Source organism: Mixophyes fleayi, chromosome 1 (genome assembly GCF_038048845.1).
Source record: "Mixophyes fleayi isolate aMixFle1 chromosome 1, aMixFle1.hap1, whole genome shotgun sequence".
NCBI classification, from domain to species: domain Eukaryota; kingdom Metazoa; phylum Chordata; class Amphibia; order Anura; family Limnodynastidae; genus Mixophyes; species Mixophyes fleayi.
In genome coordinates, this window is record NC_134402.1 from 37,127,568 (window position 1) to 37,145,149 (window position 17,582).

At 42.0% G+C, this 17,582-nt stretch overlaps 1 protein-coding gene across 2 annotated transcripts in view; it reads right to left on the bottom strand.

Moving 5' to 3' along the window:
* Positions 1-17,582, bottom strand: part of SORCS2 (sortilin related VPS10 domain containing receptor 2) — a 761,685-nt gene that overhangs the window by 156,406 nt on the left and 587,697 nt on the right. For both annotated transcript variants that reach the window (XM_075194428.1, XM_075194425.1), the window contains exon 6: positions 1,763-1,827. In XM_075194428.1, coding sequence (XP_075050529.1) covers positions 1,763-1,827 — 65 coding nt within the window. The remainder of the gene's footprint in view (positions 1-1,762; positions 1,828-17,582) is intronic.

Here is a 17,582-nt window from a genome sequence, read left to right on the forward strand (position 1 = left end):
AACTCCCTCGTCATATCTCCCTCGCCATAACTCCCTCGCCATAAATCCCTCGCCATATCTCCCTCGCCATATCTCCCTTGCCATAACTCCCTCGTCATAACTCCCTCATCATATCACCCTTGTCATAATTCCCTTGTCATAACTCCCTTGTCATAACTCTCTTGTCATAACCCCCTTGTCATAACCCCCTTGTCATAACTCCCTTGCCATAACTCCCTTGCCATAACTCCCTTGCCATAACCCCCTTGTCATAACCCCCTTGTCATAACTCCCTTGTCATAACTCCCTTGTCATATCTCCCTTGTCATATCTCCCTTCTCATATCTCTCTTGCCATAACCCCCTTGTCATATCTCCCTTGTCATAACCCCTTTGTCATAACCTCCTTGTCATAACCCCCTTGTCATAACCCCCTTGTCATAACCCCCTTGTCATAATTCCCTTGCCATAACTCCCTTGCCATAACCCCCTTGTCATATCTCCCTTGCCATAACTCCCTTGTCATAACTCCCTTGTCATAACTCCCTTGTCATAACCCCCTTGTCATAACCCCCTTGTCATAACCCCCTTGCCATAACTCCCTTGCCATAACTCCCTTGTCATAACTCCCTTGTCATAACTCCCTTGTCATAACTCCCTTGTCATATCTCTCTTGCCATAACCCCCTTGTCATAACTCCCTTGTCATAACTCCCTTGTCATATCTCTCTTGCCATAACCCCCTTGTCATAACTCCCTTGTCATATCTCCCTTGTCATATCTCCCTTGCCATAACTCCCTTGCCATAACTCCCTTGCCATAACCCCCTTGTCATATCTCCCTTGTCATAACTACCTTGCCATAACTCCCTTGCCATAACCCCCTTGTCATAACTCCCTTGTCATATCTCCCTTGTCATAACCCCCTTGTCATAACCCCTTGTCATAACCCCCTTTTCATAACTCCCTTGCCATAACTCCCTTGTCATATCTCCCTTGCCATAACCCTCTTGTCATAACTCCCTTGTCATAACCCCCTTGTCATATCTCCCTTGTTATATCTCCCTTGCCATAACTCCCTTGTCATATTTCCCTTGCCATAAACCCCTTGTCATAACTCCCTTGTCATAACCCCCTTCTCATAACTCCCTTGTCATAACTCTCTTGTCATATCTCCCTTCTCATATCTCTCTTGCTACCATCCGGTCTACCAGGATGATGCAGAGGTTATGATGGTGTCTGGTCCTACCAAGGACCAGACACAATCATGGCCTCTACACCATCCTGGACGTTTCCCAAATAGGCCTTTGCTCCATCTGGATCCTCCAGGACTACCTAGGCCCCTGCACCATCATGGCCCCATCTAGGCCTCTCTACATCATGGCCTCTGTATCTTGCAGACCTCTGCTCCATAGTGAACCCCCAATTTTTTCTATTGTTCCCATTTCCTCTTATTGTCTCACAATACCCCCTCCCTTTAGAATGTAGGCACTCACAGGCAGAGTCCTCTACCCTATGTGTCATGTCTGCGCTCAATGTCTCATGTCTGCTCACTCTCCATCCTCTTCTCTGTCCCTGTTTTGTCTTACGCCAAATTGTTTTGTATGTCATACAATTTGTTCTGTAAAAAGCACCCATTGTTCTTATCTTCATATACTTATGTAATCTTATGTGTTCTAACCCCCTATGTACGGTGCTGTGGAAGCCTTGTGGCGCTTTATTAATAAAAGATAACAAGCTCTCTTGGTTTTCATTATTCACTAATAGGTAAAATAAGTTACTGCACCTCCGTCCAAATCTTGTGTCTCCATGTGCACCAGCCCCGGATCCGTGTCTACACCCGCCACAGACCTGCAAACACACAAAACAATGTTTTTTAACAATTCCAGTCATGCACCAAGAAATTGCAGTTTATATTTAGCTCTTAAAAAAGAATTAGAAATTTAGTAAACAGTAAGAAGTTTCAGCTCTACAATCATTCTGAATTTTAGACAGGGACCCAGAATTACTGAAGAATAAGAGTATGGGGGAGATAGACTAGATATCAGATTATTGGTGTTCAAACTATTGGAATCAGTTTATGGAAGGAAAACACAATGCTGATACTATAATATGCATATATTTGATAATTGTGGCCTGTCTTTGTGAGATGAACAGATCTGGTGCAGCCTATCCGAATCCCTTTGACCTTCTGTACTTAAAATACTTTAGTATGGATAATTTGCTCCTTGTTCAACAGTTTTATATTAAACAATACTATGGGGAAGAAAGAAGATATGTTTAATTCATGTGGTATTTTTCTTCGTTTTAAATTTACATGACTTTTATACATGACTTTTTCAAGTGCACAATTAGTTAACCATGCTTAAAGGGTAATTCCACTCAAAAACTATTTGTCTAAATAAAATCAACATGCTTGGCAAAACAACTTACTATAAATTACTTTTTATACATGAAATAGGACTTCTGCCTGAAATTGTCTGCTTAAAACTCAGAAACACATTGTTTCTGTTGTCTGACAGATAGATGACAGAGAAGTCATAATTGATCTCCACCTTTTCTAAAATAAAAATAAAAAAATCCCAAACCCAAATTTTCTTAGTTTCCTATTGACAAAAAAAGTTCTCCACACCATGTCCAGTGTCCTAATGAGAAACAGCTTTATTTGTATTAGTAAAACATATTTTCTTAATAATACCGATTACATTATAAACTATCGTCATTACACAACGCAGCCCATTTTGTATTCATTTCACAGAGAAATTTCTGTGAGATGACACCGCCACTTTGCGCTCCAAATCGCTTTCTGATGGTTTGAAATAAGTGAATGTTGTTCTGAGACTTCAAATGAGGAATATTTAAGGCATAAAAAACACCACACATTCATCCTTCACAGTGAACAATCACCGGTAGTCTCAATAATAAGGCACAGCAGAAAGTAATTACTTTAATACCCAGCCTAGTGAAATGTATTCCACAATCTTCAGTTTCCTGTACTTTAAGCCAATTTATCAAGTCAAGAAGAAAAAGCCATACTGGGCTTGGAATAAAGCAAAGCAATGTGTAATTAATGCTGCATAATGAATAAAAGATTAGATCACCAATGCAACAATAAGACAATCTCTCAGTCATAAAATGAAAGTTGCCCAAGAACATAAAAAGGTAAAAAAAAAGCAAAAACAAAAATGCATATTTATTTTCCACATAAATATCGCCAAAAGCAAAGCATCAAAGCGCACACAAAAAGTAATTATTGCGCGGCAGGGACGGTATATTACAGTCCAACTTTAATACTGCTTTAATAACCATGTCTATAAAATTAATAATAAACTTCCATATGTGAACAAATTATATTTTATAATTTATGGACACATTGTGGTAGAAAAATCATGGCAGAGAGGGAGAGGAGCCTGGTTGTTGGCTGAGAATACAAAACAGGTAACTGTCCCCCCTGTGCTTAGCCTTACATATTAATAACATTGTTAAACAATTAAAGGGAGAGGTAATAAATCTGAACTCTCAGCCTGAGTCGGCAAAAAAATGAATTATATGTTTTCCGGGACAAACCATGTTACAATGCAAGGGGTGCAAATTAATTTATTATTTTGCACATAAGTTAAAAACTGGCTGTTTTTTCATCTAGAACACAAATACTTGATTTATTTTTACACTGAAATTTAAAGTTGATGTAGGACATGCCCTACCCCAACTATAAATCTGTCCACACATTTTAAATTTACCTCCCCGCCAATGCAACATGGTTTTGCCCAGGTGTAAAGTTACTCCTTTTTTATGCTTTGCTCTCCTTAATGTCTAATTTTGAAGGAGCCTGTAAGAGAGTATAGATGGTAATATATCTATTTCTTGAGCATGTTTATGTTTTGTCTGTGAGGAAAGCCATCGGTGAAGTAGACATTTGGGGTCTGCGTATTAAAGGGTGAAAAGCCCTATATATATATATATATATATATATATATATATATATATATAGGGCAGCACGGTGGCTCAGTGGTTAGCACTTTTGCCTCACAGCGCTGGGGTAATGAGTTCAATTCCCGACCATGGCCTTATCTGTGTGGAGTTTGTATGTTCTCCCTGTGTTTGCGTGGGTTTCCTCCCACACTCCAAAAACATACTGGTAGGTTAATTGGCTGCTATCAAAATTGACCCTAGTGTTAATGTTAAGGAATTTAGACTGTAAGCTCCAATGGAGCAGGGACTGATGTGAATGAGTTCTCTGTACAGCTCTGCGGAATCAGTGGCGCTATATAAATAAATGATGATGATGATATATCACCTCCCATTTTACTAAGTGGAACTGAAGTCTGGGCTGTCAGTATCACTGCCCATGCGCGAAGCGGTGAGCTGTTATTCCCTGAGACTGGCGCAAGGAAGCGGTCAGTTAATCCATAACATTATACTGGGACTACTGAGAGGGCAAAGGTTACATTACCCAGGCTCTTGTATCCTTTCCTCAGTGGGGCTTGAATTTAGTCACTAATCGCACCCCCTCTTCTAAATGGCACAATAAATACTTCCTAGGTGTAATAGAATTATGATCACCCAGTACTACCTCCATTATATGTGATACCGTTTTCCCATCACCTACAGGCAACTCCTTCACACGTGGATAAAGGTTGCTCAATTGTTCTAAAGCCCAAATCTGGGTCTGTGGATAGTACTCTGACAACATAGTTCCTGATATGTATTATATAGCGGCTTTACATCATACTTGCCTACTTTTGAGATTCCCCCCTCTGGTAGGTGAGATCTCAGTGACTCGATATTTGGGTGTGGGCCAGGATGAGAATCACGTCACTAAGGCCTCCCCCCTGCTCAAGTCACTAAGGAACTGACAGGATTCAGGAGGTTACCCTGCTCTCCCGGGAGTCCGTGAGAACTCCCAGACATCCGGAGTCTCCCGGACATTCCAGGAAAGCAGACAACTATGCTTTACATCCTGTAACCAGTGGCGATACTATCATGGGTGCCCAGGGTGTAGCCGTTATGGGGTCCTGACAATGCTGGATCTCCCCCTTCCGAGACCCCTGAAAAAATCCCAGGCACCCTACAGCTAGCACGTCATCCAACCATTTTGCTATGAAAAGAGCAGAGCAAAGACCACCTGTCTGCTCTTTCCAGACCAAAGCAGGGGGACGAGAGGATACAGCGGCACCACCGGGTCACTAACCAAACTTTTTTTATGGGGTCGGGTGATGCGCTGTTCTGGCACTGCCTGTAACCATAATGAAAAATATATATTTTTCATCTGCAGGCACTATCATTTGCAGAGACAGGTTATAAACTTGGGTATCCAGATCTCCATTGAGGGTTTGTTTGTACTTTTTAGGTTTGTTGAAGTTGCTTTTTTTTTGCAGTATCTGCTAACAGTAAAGTAAAAAGACTGCAAACAAAGTAGATATTGACTGATCCTAAATTTTTAATTTGCTGCCGTTTTTGTTCCTTTCTTATATATAATACTGTGTATGTCTATTTCTGTTGACTTGTTCAGAAAACCTTGTCTGCTGAGATCTATACATTGTGCAGGGAGCAAAGCTCCCTCCAGACACACAGTATATATTACAGAAGTCAATTAAAAATCAAGCACATAGTATTGTATCCATACCAAACGGCTCATCTACAATAAAGCGATACTGTTTGCAAACATGTTTAATTCAAATTCTCAGGTTAAAAAAAAAAAAAGTCGCGGCCAGGAATCCACTGGCAATCAGGACATCAAGGGAATTATCCCATATCAGCCGCACTGTTTAATATTTTACTCTTGCACTTTGATGGCGTCTCGTTTCTGAAAGAGAGACTGTCGAAAATTCTACACCTCAAAAGGCCCTGGGTGCACATGTCTCCCATCAAAGGATTAATGAATTCTAGTGCGGAGCGCGGAGCATTTTATACCATGCACAGGATCCAAGCTGGCATATGCCGAATGAATTTCTTGAGTAAATATATTTTATTTTCCTGCTTTCTATTAATTTTCAACATCTGAACAAACTGCACTGCTTGCTTTGTACAGCACCACAGAATTAGTTGATAATCATCGCTGGAAGTGTAAACATTTCATTTATTTACATATTTTGTTGACTTGTTTATTAACTTTTGCAAAAGTATCAGGATGATAAATGTAACATTGCTTTCAATGTATCAAGTCATACAAATGAATATTTATAAAATAAATAATCTGATCAGTTCAACACACTTGAAATATAATGACATTAAAAAATGTAGAAAACAAACTTTTGTCTGTTACTCTCATCATCAACACCATTTTATATAGCGCCACTGATTCCGCAGCGCTGTAGACAGAACTCACTCACATCAGTCCCTGCCCCATTGGGGCTTACATTCTAAATTCCCTAACATACACACACACACAGACAGACACACAGACTATGGTCAATTTGATAGCAGCCAATTAACCTACTTGTAGGTTTTTTGAAGTGTGGGAGGAAACTGGAGCACCCGGAAGAAACCCACGCAAACACAGGGAGAACATACAAACTCCTCACATATAAGGCCATGGTCGGGAATTGAACTCATGACCCACAGGGCAGCACAGTGGCCTAGTGGTTAGCACTTCTGCCTCACAGCACTGAGGCAGGGACTGATGTGAATGAATTCTCTGTACAGTGCTGCGGAATTAGTGGCGCTATATAAATAAATGATGATGATGATGATGATGATGATGACCCCAGTGCTGTAAAGCAGAAGTGCTAACCACTTAGCCACCGTGCTGCCCACTCTCCTCTTTATTCGTTATGTCTTGCAGTTCTCAATTTTATAGTCTCTTATGTCAACATTTGTTGCGATTGACTGGGGGACTTTCTAGCAGCAGAACTTACCTGACCAACGAAACACCCTAGGGTAGGAAGTCAGCGTCACATGCTCGTTACTATCCTATTATGTTAGTCTTTGTTATATCATATCCTGCTGCCAAGTCCCCTGGCCAATTGCTATAAATATTAGTAGTAGTTCCATCACCTTTAAAATAACATTAAACTATATATATATCAGGATATAATTATCAACCATCTAGTTTTCACAAAATTCTAAAACATGATAAATCTAATCTATGTGACAAATAACAGATTTTACTTTATTCAATGAAAACTAAGTTATCATGCCTTCTGGTGGAAAAAATACATATCCTAAGGCTAGTGTCCCAAGGGCGCTTTGTGCTTTAGCCCATGTAAGTCTCCACTTCTAATAGAGCTTGTACAGATCAGGCAGCGCATGCAGCAGGTTTTGGTTACTCCTGGGAGTAAATTTACTAAACTGCGGGTTTGAAAAAAATGGAGTTGTTGCCTATAGCAACCAATCAGATTATAGCTGTCATTTTGCAGAATGCAATAAATAAATGAAAGCTAGACTCTGATTGGTTGCTATTATCAACATCTCCACTTTTTAAAACCTGCAGTTTTGTAAATATACCCCCTGTGCTCTAGTAATTAACACTCTACAGTGAGAGCCGTTACTCTTCAATTTACAGAAAACCTGGTTCCAGAGCTCCAAATTTCTAGACCATATTTCTGTTTGGCTCCCACGTTTTCTGTTCTTGTGATGTATCTACAGGGCCCAATTAAGGGTTCCGGCTGCCCTAGGCTATTTCAGCCGTAGCGCCCCCACCCCCCCTCCAGCCACCTCACCTGCCCCCTTCAGCCTGCTCACCTGCCCCCTTCGGCCACCTCACCTGCCCCCTTTAGCTACCTCAACTGCCCATCTGCCGCCCCTCCCCCCGAGACATTAGAACGGACTTACCTGCTGTGGAGTCCTCTCTTCAGCGCTGTGTATGACAGGCAGTCTGGCAGCGATTGCTGCTAGCTGCCTGTCGGTGTGGCCGCGGGCGCTTCTTACTCTGGTGGTCACGTGAGATGTGGAAGTCCTGATCTCACGTGACCAGAGTAAGAAGCGCCCGCGGCCACACCGACAGGCAGCTAGCAGCGATCGCTGCCAAGACTGCCTGTCATGTGATAGTGACAGTCGGGACCGCTCCTTTAGACCAGGGGTGGACCCGATGACTCCGCTTGCCACATTTAGGGAAAAAAAACCCAAAACATCTCGGTGACGCTGCGCCCCCCTGGCTCCAGCGCCCCAGGCTGCAGCCTGGTCAGCCTATTGGCTGATCAGGCCCTGTGTATCTACCCTCATTTGTGGCAACTTTAACATCACAACAAATAAAAATCCTACCTCCAATGTCGCCTCCAAGATCTTCTCCCTTATCTTTCCACTTGACAGCTCCCACAGTCACTCATCTTTTACGCCACACTAAACAACCTCTTTTTTAAAACGTATAAACATATTTGACCTTAGAAACTGTTCCTTCCAACTCTCTCACCACAACCTACTTACCTACACTTGTTGTATCCTGGCAGTACCCTGCAGTATTGCTTAAAGGTATTACCTGGGCACTCTAATATAGTCTATAGAGGTTTCTCCCATCTATAGGACAGTGTGCTGATGAAAACTCACACAGACCAATCTGCAGTCATTTCAATTTAGGTGACATAATTAGCCCTGCCGCTATGTATGAACCTACCAAATCACACAGTCCATCCCTGCAAATGACTGCTTCTTCCTCTACTTCAGATGGCTGAAAACATCTCTACTTAGGTTGGGTACACACTTGGGTACACACTGCAGGCTTTTCAGCCGATCATCGAGCCAATCATATAATTATCAACAATTCAGCCTGATATCACATTAGTATGTGCACTGCAACAATGAACTATTATCGTTCCAAAGCACAATGTATTAATGTGGCTACTGTAATGAAATTTACACCAAATGTCAACAACAACCCTTGCAATACACACATGCAAAAAAAATATCAAACCATAGATGTCCATAATTTAAGTTTTGTGTAATGATGTGAAATGACAAAGGGAAAAAGTATTGAACACGCTTCCTGAAATTTATTTAATACTTTGTACAAACGCCTTTGTTGGTAATGACACCTTCAAGACGTCCCCTATATGGAGAAACTAGTCGCATATATTGCTCAGGAGTGATTTTGCCCCATTCTTCAACGTAAAAAGTCTTCAAATCTTGAAGGTTGTGTGGGCTTCTTCTATGAACTCTGATCTTTAGTTCTTTCCATAGATTTTCAATTGGATTCGGGTCAGGGGATTGGCTGGGCCATTCTAGCAGCTTTATTTTCTTTCTCTGAAACCAATTGAGAGTTTCATTGGCTGTGTGTTTGGGATCATTGTCTTGCTGAAATGCCGACACTCGATTCATCTTCAGCATCCTGGTAGATGGCAGCAGATTTTTATCAAGAATGTCTTGGTACATTTTTCCATTCATCCTTCCTTCAATTATATGCAGTATGCCAGTACCGTGTGCAGAAAAACAGCCCCCCACCATGATGTTCCCACCTCCAAACTTCACTGTTTGTATGGTGTTTTTGGGGTGATGTGCTGTACCATTTCTCCTCCAAACATGGTGTGTATTATGGCATCCAAAGAGTTCAATTTTGTTCTCATCTGACCATACTATATTCTCCCAGTATTTCACAGACTTGTCGAAATGTTGAGCTCATTTAAAGCAAACTTTAAACAAGCTTCAACATGATTTTTCTTCAGCAAAGGAGTCTTGCGTGGCGAGTGTGCATACAGGCCGTGGCGGTTGAGTGCATTACTTATTGCTTTCTTTGAAACAATTGTACCTGCTAATTCCAGGTCTTTCTGAAGCTCTCCACAAGTGGTCCTTGGATCTTGGACAACTTCTCTGATAATTTCTTTTCACTCCTCTGTCAGAAATCTTGCGAGGTGCACCTGGTTGTGGCCAGTTTATGGTGAAATATTGTTCTTTCCACTTCCGGATTATGGCCCCAACAGTGCTCAATGGAACATTCAGCAGTTTAGAGATCCTTCTGTAACCAATGCCATCAGTATGTTTTACAACAATAAGGTAGCGAAGGTCTTGAGAGAGTTCTTTGCTTTTACCCATCACGAGATGTTTCTTGTGCGACACCTTCGTAATGAGACACCTTTATATAGGCCATCAGTTGTGGCTGAACCAGCTGGCAGGATTACTTTCTAATTACTGATAGATTTCAGTTGGTGTCTTGGCTTTCCATGCCTTTGTGCAATTCCCTTTCTTCATGTGTTCAATACTTTTTCCCTGTGTCATTTCACTTTATTACACAAAACTTAAATTATGGACATCTATCATTTGATTTCTTTGCATGTGTGGATTGCAAGGATTGTTGCTAACATTTGGGGGTAAATGTATTAATCTCCGGGTTCTTCAACACCTGCGAGTTCGGCGTCTTTGGCGTTTAAATTTAAAGCGCTGCTGCCTTGTAAAGGGAAGTTTCCCTTTACAAGGCAGCGCCGCTTTAAATTTAAACGCCCAAGACGCCGAACTCGCGGGTGTTGAAGAACCCGGAGATTAATACATTTACCCCCTGGTGTAAATTTCATTACAATAGCCACATTAAATGTATATTTAATGTGCAATTAGGTTACACTTGTTGTATCCTGGCAGTACCCTGCAGTTTTGCTTAAAGGTATTACCTGGGCACTCTAATATAGTCTGTAGAGGTTTCTCCCATCTATAGGACAGTGTGCTGATGAAAACTCACACAGACCAATCTGCAGTCATTTCAATTTAGGTGACATAATTAGCCCTGCCCCTATGTATGAACCTACCAAATCACACAGTCCATTCCTGCAAAGCAAGTCTGTCAAGCATCAGTCCCCCTGTGTCTGCTCTGTTAGAGAAGCACTTCCCTCCTAACAGGGCAGCCTGCTACAGAGGAATGAGAGGCTGTGGTAGACATACTTAATTAGGTATTATTATTACTCCAGATATTAAATGTACATTATGTAGCTCAGCAATACACAGCCTTTGATAAACGTTAATGCCAAACATGGTCTTACTTCACCTTTAGTTGTGAGCAATGGAAAATGTTTTCGATACTCAAAACTCTTGATACTCAACAAGGAGCTCTGTGTCTTTTTTTAAAAAAATCAAACACCCCTGTGCGCTCCGTCATCAGCACAGATATTTAAGGAACCACTGATAGTGTCTAAAACTCAGCGCATTCCATTTTCACAGTACTCTGAAAGCAACATTTTACAACACTATCCTTCCAACAGTTAATATCTAAAAATAATTTAATATACTACACATGCCGTTGTGTTCCATGAATTGCAGTTTAAAACAGTCCATTACCTTGTTACATTTGTTGCAGCCCATGGCAATTTTAATGTAAATTGTGGAACATAATATCATAATAAAGTCCTCGGTTATGGCCTATACTTCGCATTTGTGTGTCGTTTGTTTTGCTCCAGGTGGAATAATCATTGCCAGATGTAACTGTTTCAAGACAGCCCTTTTCAGATGTGATTGAGTTCAAGGGTCTACTAGTGTCTCTTTATGGCCCCAGAGCAAACGCGATTAATTATGCATTGTTTTACATTTCAGCATGCCGACATTTTCCACCATAAATAAATAGATCTATAGGGACCCCACGTATGAGATTTCACAATTGCTCTGGACATGTGTGTCAGCCACAGTTTAAGTCACAAGAACGTTCACAAAGGTTGAAGGGGATTATAGATACCATCCAATCCCATAGACCGGGTGGGAGCCTTGAAAGTCATTATTTTCAAAGACTTGAAAAAAAATCTGGTAGAGGAAAGCAGAGATATGATACGGAAGGATCTATGGGGAGAAGCAATAGAGGAAGAAAGAGATGTAGTGATGCTGGAGATCACGGATAAAGCTTCACCAGGAGCAATATGGTATATTTATAAAGCTGACATCTCTAGAGGGAGACACAAAGTAAATCTGCTACAAGCAAAAGGGTTGCACAGTGCAAGGATATACAACACAGGACACAAACAGGTCACATGATCCATATAGATAGATGAAGGAGGAAACTTGGGGCCTATTTATCAATCTGTCTTTACTTTTATATCAAAATCCCCCCGGGAATGTCCCTCGGGGGACAGCTGTGTCTTTAAGACAGAGTCAGTCTTATTATGTTGAAGGAAAATGCAGGTAACACTGTAGCAATGTGAATACAAAGAATGTGAAAGAAATCTTCAGCAAAGTCGTTATCTTTGGTAAGTGATTTTCCGCAGAAACAGCAGCTCTGAAAAACGAAGCGCGAGTCATTAAGGAATATATATGCGTTTGTTATAAACCAATCATAAATCAGCTCTGCATACTCTTGAAGTCAACAAGGAACGGATGTAAAGATAAGTGTGGTGAAGACTACGGGTGTAGGTTTACTCTGCTGTACTAGACCAGTCGCTGTAGGATATGTACAATACCTATGTGGAATATAAAATCTCAAAGCAGAAAAAAAAAAGCAATCAATGTTACCTGTCAATAATATAGTCCTTTATGATTATACATAGATATTAAAAAAATATATATATATTTTTTTCCCTTGGAGAAACCTTTATTAGACTGTCCTTAATGTCTACTGTACATAACAGAAATATTTACAGTCGCTCCTTATTGCAGACACATAGCATGCATACGTGACTGACATAACTAGGACTGAGGCAGGGCCGGACTGGGACTAAAAATCAGCCCTGGCATTTGAAGCATACAGGCCCACCTCTGTTGGTGACGCTGCGCAGCGGCGCCAAGGGCGTGGCCATATTATGTTGGAGGCGTGGTCGACATGGGGCATTGATATATACATTAGAATAAAACATTACATTTATCAGGCCCTCCCCCCCCACAACACGCCACCCCCCACCCCAGAAACACATTACAACGCCCTAGTCCACTGTACTTATCTATGCTTCTGACATCCATCAGGATGGGAACTTCCTGTAGAGTGAGCAGGGAAGCTCTGAGTCTCACAAGATTAATAAATCTCATGAGACTTAGAGATCCTCGGCTTGCTCTGCAGGCTGTGTCCTGTCCGGGGACTGGGAGCAACTATCAGATTCCTCCTGCTAACCAGAGCTGGATTAAGGCTCGGGGGGCGCAGGGCACTTAAGACAGGGGGGCTCCTATATGTAATATGGTTACTAGACACATTTTCAACAAATACACAGGCAATACTGTGAGCACTACTGTTAGGTGCACACATTTCTGCCTTCACAAGCAGTACAATGTGAAGCAGGACACACCTCCCAACTGTCCTTGCAGTCAGACCAAATCCAGACTAAGCGGGACAGTCACCCACCAAATTCAGGACAGTTGGCAGACTGTCCTGCTCTCTTCTACCTGACTTCAGTTGCTGCTTGTCTGGATCCTGGAATATTGGGGGCCCTTTTTGGAAAAAAAATGGGTACATGAAATTTAAAAAACTCCAAGCAGCAACGCTGTTAAATCAATATAGCAGCCACGTTTTAAAATTAGGCCTCACTACAGCCCCAACATCAAAATAATAGTATTCACATTTAATAAAAAAAACTATTTCCCTCCCTGCAAACAATCCTAGCTATAAATTAATAGTATTTACATTTCATAAATATACCCATTTCCTGCAACCATCACTGCCATTAAATTCATAGTCACATTTAATAAATAGACCTCATTCTCCCCAAACTCACCCCCACATTCAATAGCCCCCAAAGCACCCCATCTTAAGTTAATAGTCCCCACTATTACATTGCCCCACCATTACCCCAAAAACAAAATAGCACCCATTAATTAGCCACCATCTACCTCACACACACTACACTGACACATTACTGTGCCCCTTCATCACCACCACACTGTGCCCCCTTATGATCGCACTGTGCCCTCCATACTACTTTTACCCTCTTCATCACATTCTGCCCCTCCTCCTCCTCCTGTGCCTTTTATCTTCCCCTTTTTCATCCCCCTGTGCCTTTTATGCCCCATTTTCATTCCCCTGTGCCTTTTATCCCCTTTTTCATTCCCCTGTTCCTTTTCCCCCCTTTTTTCATTCCCCGTGCCTTTTCTCCCCCTTTTTTCATTCCCCTGTGCCTTTTCTCCCCTTTTTCATTCCCCTGTGCCTTTTATTCCCCCTTTTTCATTCCCATGTGCCTTTTATTACACCTTTTTCATTCCCCTGTGCCTTTTCTCCCCCCTTTTTCATTCCCCTGTGCCTTTTATTCCCACTTTTTCATTCCCCTGTGCCTTTTATTCCCACTTTTTCATTCCCCTGTGCCTTTTATCCCCTTCTTCATCCCCATGTGTCTCTCTTCGCTTCTAGTCTTTTTTTTACTCACCTCTGTATTTCTTCTCTCTTCTCTCCTTTCTTCTTTCTTCCAGGCGCCGCTCCTCACTGAATGACGGGCGTGACGTGATGACGTCACGCCCGACATTCAGTGCAAACAAAGGGGGGGGGAGGAGGACGCTGGCGCCGCGATCATGTGAGTATTTGTATACTCACATGATCGCGGCGCCGGAGCCACCCGCCCCCCTCTTTGCAAATATAAAAAAGAACAGGCTTTAAAAAAAAAAGCTTGAGTGAGGGCGGGGGGCTGCGGCACTGCGATCATGTGAGTATACAAATACTCACATGATCGCAGCGCAGGGTACCGGACCGGCCCACACAGCCATCGGCCCTTCTGGCAAATGCCAGATGGCCAGTCTGGCCCTGGACTCAGGACTTAGACTAGCCCTGTAGCTGGAGCAAGAGATACGGCAGAAAAACAAGTAACTCTGAGATTCCCAGAGCTTAATTCGGACGTGGCTGCGTGTGCTCCAGCTTGGCACTCACCTACTGTACATTGACTACAGTCAAATGCCCCTTACCGCCCCGCTCACTCCATGAAATCATGGGCTATAGGAAGTGTCCTTTGCACCCGCATACCCAGCGGACAGGGCTGCTTTCACGGCCACATCGCCCAATTCTGGGCATGCACAGAGTGATTTTGCATACAATATGCTCACAATCGCCAGATACATGCTTAAATGACTCTGGCCCTGTAGGGTGTTTTCTGAGTTATTGTCACTGGTAGTATAAGAGTGCTGTTATAAGCCCATAGGGCCTGAGTCATTAAGGAATGTAAGGCAAAAAAAGGAATAAATGTTATCTGGGACAAACCATGTTACAATGCAAGGGGTGCAAATTAGTTTATTGTTTTGTATATAAGTTAAATACTGGCTGTTTTTTCATCTAGCACACAAATACTTGATAGCTTTGTTATTACACTGAAATTTAAAGTTGATCTAGGACACGCCCTACCCCAACGATAAATCTGTTCCCACATTTTAAATGTACCTCCCCTTCCATAGCAACATGGTTTTGCCCAGGTGCAGAGTTACCCCTTTTTTATGCTTTGCTCTCCTTAATGACTCATATAGGTCCATATCGTAAATCAGATTCAAGTGGAGAAGTAAAATAAAGTGATAAGAGGTTCGGACAGAGCACCCTCCGGTGGGTGAGCTGTGGTACAATCCAGCTCCTAGCTTCAGGTAACAGGTGAGGCTCCCAAGTGATTCCGAATTTGCTACACAAGGAGGGAGATTATTATTAACTTTATTTTTAAATTTTATTTATATAGCACCAGAACCCTCCACTCTTAGCAACTGGAAATGCACATAGTAATATAATAAGCCTGGGAATTAACAAACAGATAAAGAGGTGAAAAGTCCTGTTCCAAGGAGAACAACCCCACTGCAGCTTGATGTGCTCACCTATACACAGCACTTGTGGACAGTTGTTCACTAATCAGGAGATAGGGTTCCAGCAGCAGAATGACAAGACCATATCATACTGGTAATAGTAAGGTACAAAGCTAAGGTCAGTACCTGGCAGATACAGAATTGCAAACCAAAGGTCAGAGCAGAGGCAGAACAGACAGGTAGTAAAGTACAAACCAGAATGAAAGCAAAGGGTCAGGGCAGGGGGTAGACAACCAGTTACTAGAAGGGTTAAACGCAGACATCCAGTAGAATAATCACACCTACAAATCTACAAAAGAGCCTCTCATGGGTGGTGATAACAACACGCCAGACAGAGCCAGTATAAGTAAGCAGTGCCACCCCCATCAGGGATTGAAGCTTCACCCCCTTTGCCTCTTACATTAGCAGACAGGAGGTGGGGCCGGGATCCTCTGCTTCTCAGACTGGGAGTGTGGCGCTTATCTGTGACATCATAGCCAAGCGCCACACTCCTAGCATAACACTGACATGGAGGAGCGCCAACTGGCAGCTTCACGGGTAAGAAGCTGCTGCTTCTCCTCATGTCAGTGGCGCGGGGCTCTGTGTGGGGGCACCGCGGGGGAATTAAAAACACTGGATGATATTATGTCACTCATGTTGTGTTTGAGGCGCCCCTTAACCATTGGCTGCCTTAGGCAACCGCCTAAGTTCACCTACTGGTAGTGCCATCCCAATGCCAGCTTTGGAATGATATATGTGCTTGGACATCATGCACTATGTGCCCACATCACTGTCTCTATTATAACTGATCATGCTGGAGTGTTCAGATCTGTCCAGAGTTCCCATGTATCGCACGTTGTCCATTAGACAGGTGCACTTACTCCTAAATGCATCATTAGACATATCCCTTCACACTTCTGCGGTCTCTTTCCTATACACACTTTATATACTATATAGTATATATACAATATATACTTTTGTATACTGGTGTATGTATGTGCTGTCCCTGTACATCAGAGTCAGTTGTTTCCATTTTGGAGTAATCCACTTGGGCTAATTTATTTTGGACTAATCCATTAAATCCCTAAGTAGTAATTGCAAGTATACAGCATTAAGTGTTGTAATGAGATTTGAGAAGACATTATTATATGATTGTTATAGGAAGCAATGTCTGTAATAATCATACAGATTTTTACCTAGAACAATCAAATCAATTTAAAAGCAGTAACAACTCTTTCTACCTGACATGTAATTTCAACACATCTAACAAATGCAATCGCTCATAGAGCAATTTATTTAGTAATAAACTTAGCAGCTGGTGGTGGATAAACACGTGGATTCAGCAGATAAATATTCTGCAGTACAATATGATATGACTGAATGTCTGCAAAACAACCATTTAAATGTTGCCCGGTGGCTCCAAGTGCACGTGGGGCTCAGAAGGTGGAATCGTTGGCGCCAGTAACTATGGCGATTGTGGGGTAGCGGAACTCCACTCAAGAAAAACTACTTTGGATACTGTAACTAAGTCTTATTATACTGTCTCTCGTTTAAGGAAAGAGTCTTGTCTGATAAATTGCACATAATGCTTTGTATTTAAATATATTCTTTCTACATCTATTACGCTACTTATTTTATTCTGTTCCATTTATGTTTTGAGAAGAAGGAAAAGTGTTCTTGTTATACAATTTTTCATTATCATTCGAAGCAAACTCTATGCTGTGCAACACTAGGGTCGGCTTCTGAGGGTTAATTAAGTCTCCCACCAGCCATTGTTCACAGAAGCTTCTTTTTCAGCAGACGGCACAAATCCGTAATAGTTCGTTCAGGAAAGTGCCGTGAACTGATACGTTCTCAATTAGCTCTCTGCCAGGCACTGATGAAAATAATTTGTTTCGTTTTTTTGTGCAAGGGATAAAAACAAAGAAGGACCTGAGTGATTTGAAATGTACTGCCAACTATTTGTACTCTCCAACACACAGAGCTAACTCTATCAGCAAAGCCGCGCTTCAAAGACACGATGAAATGTGTCTTTATAA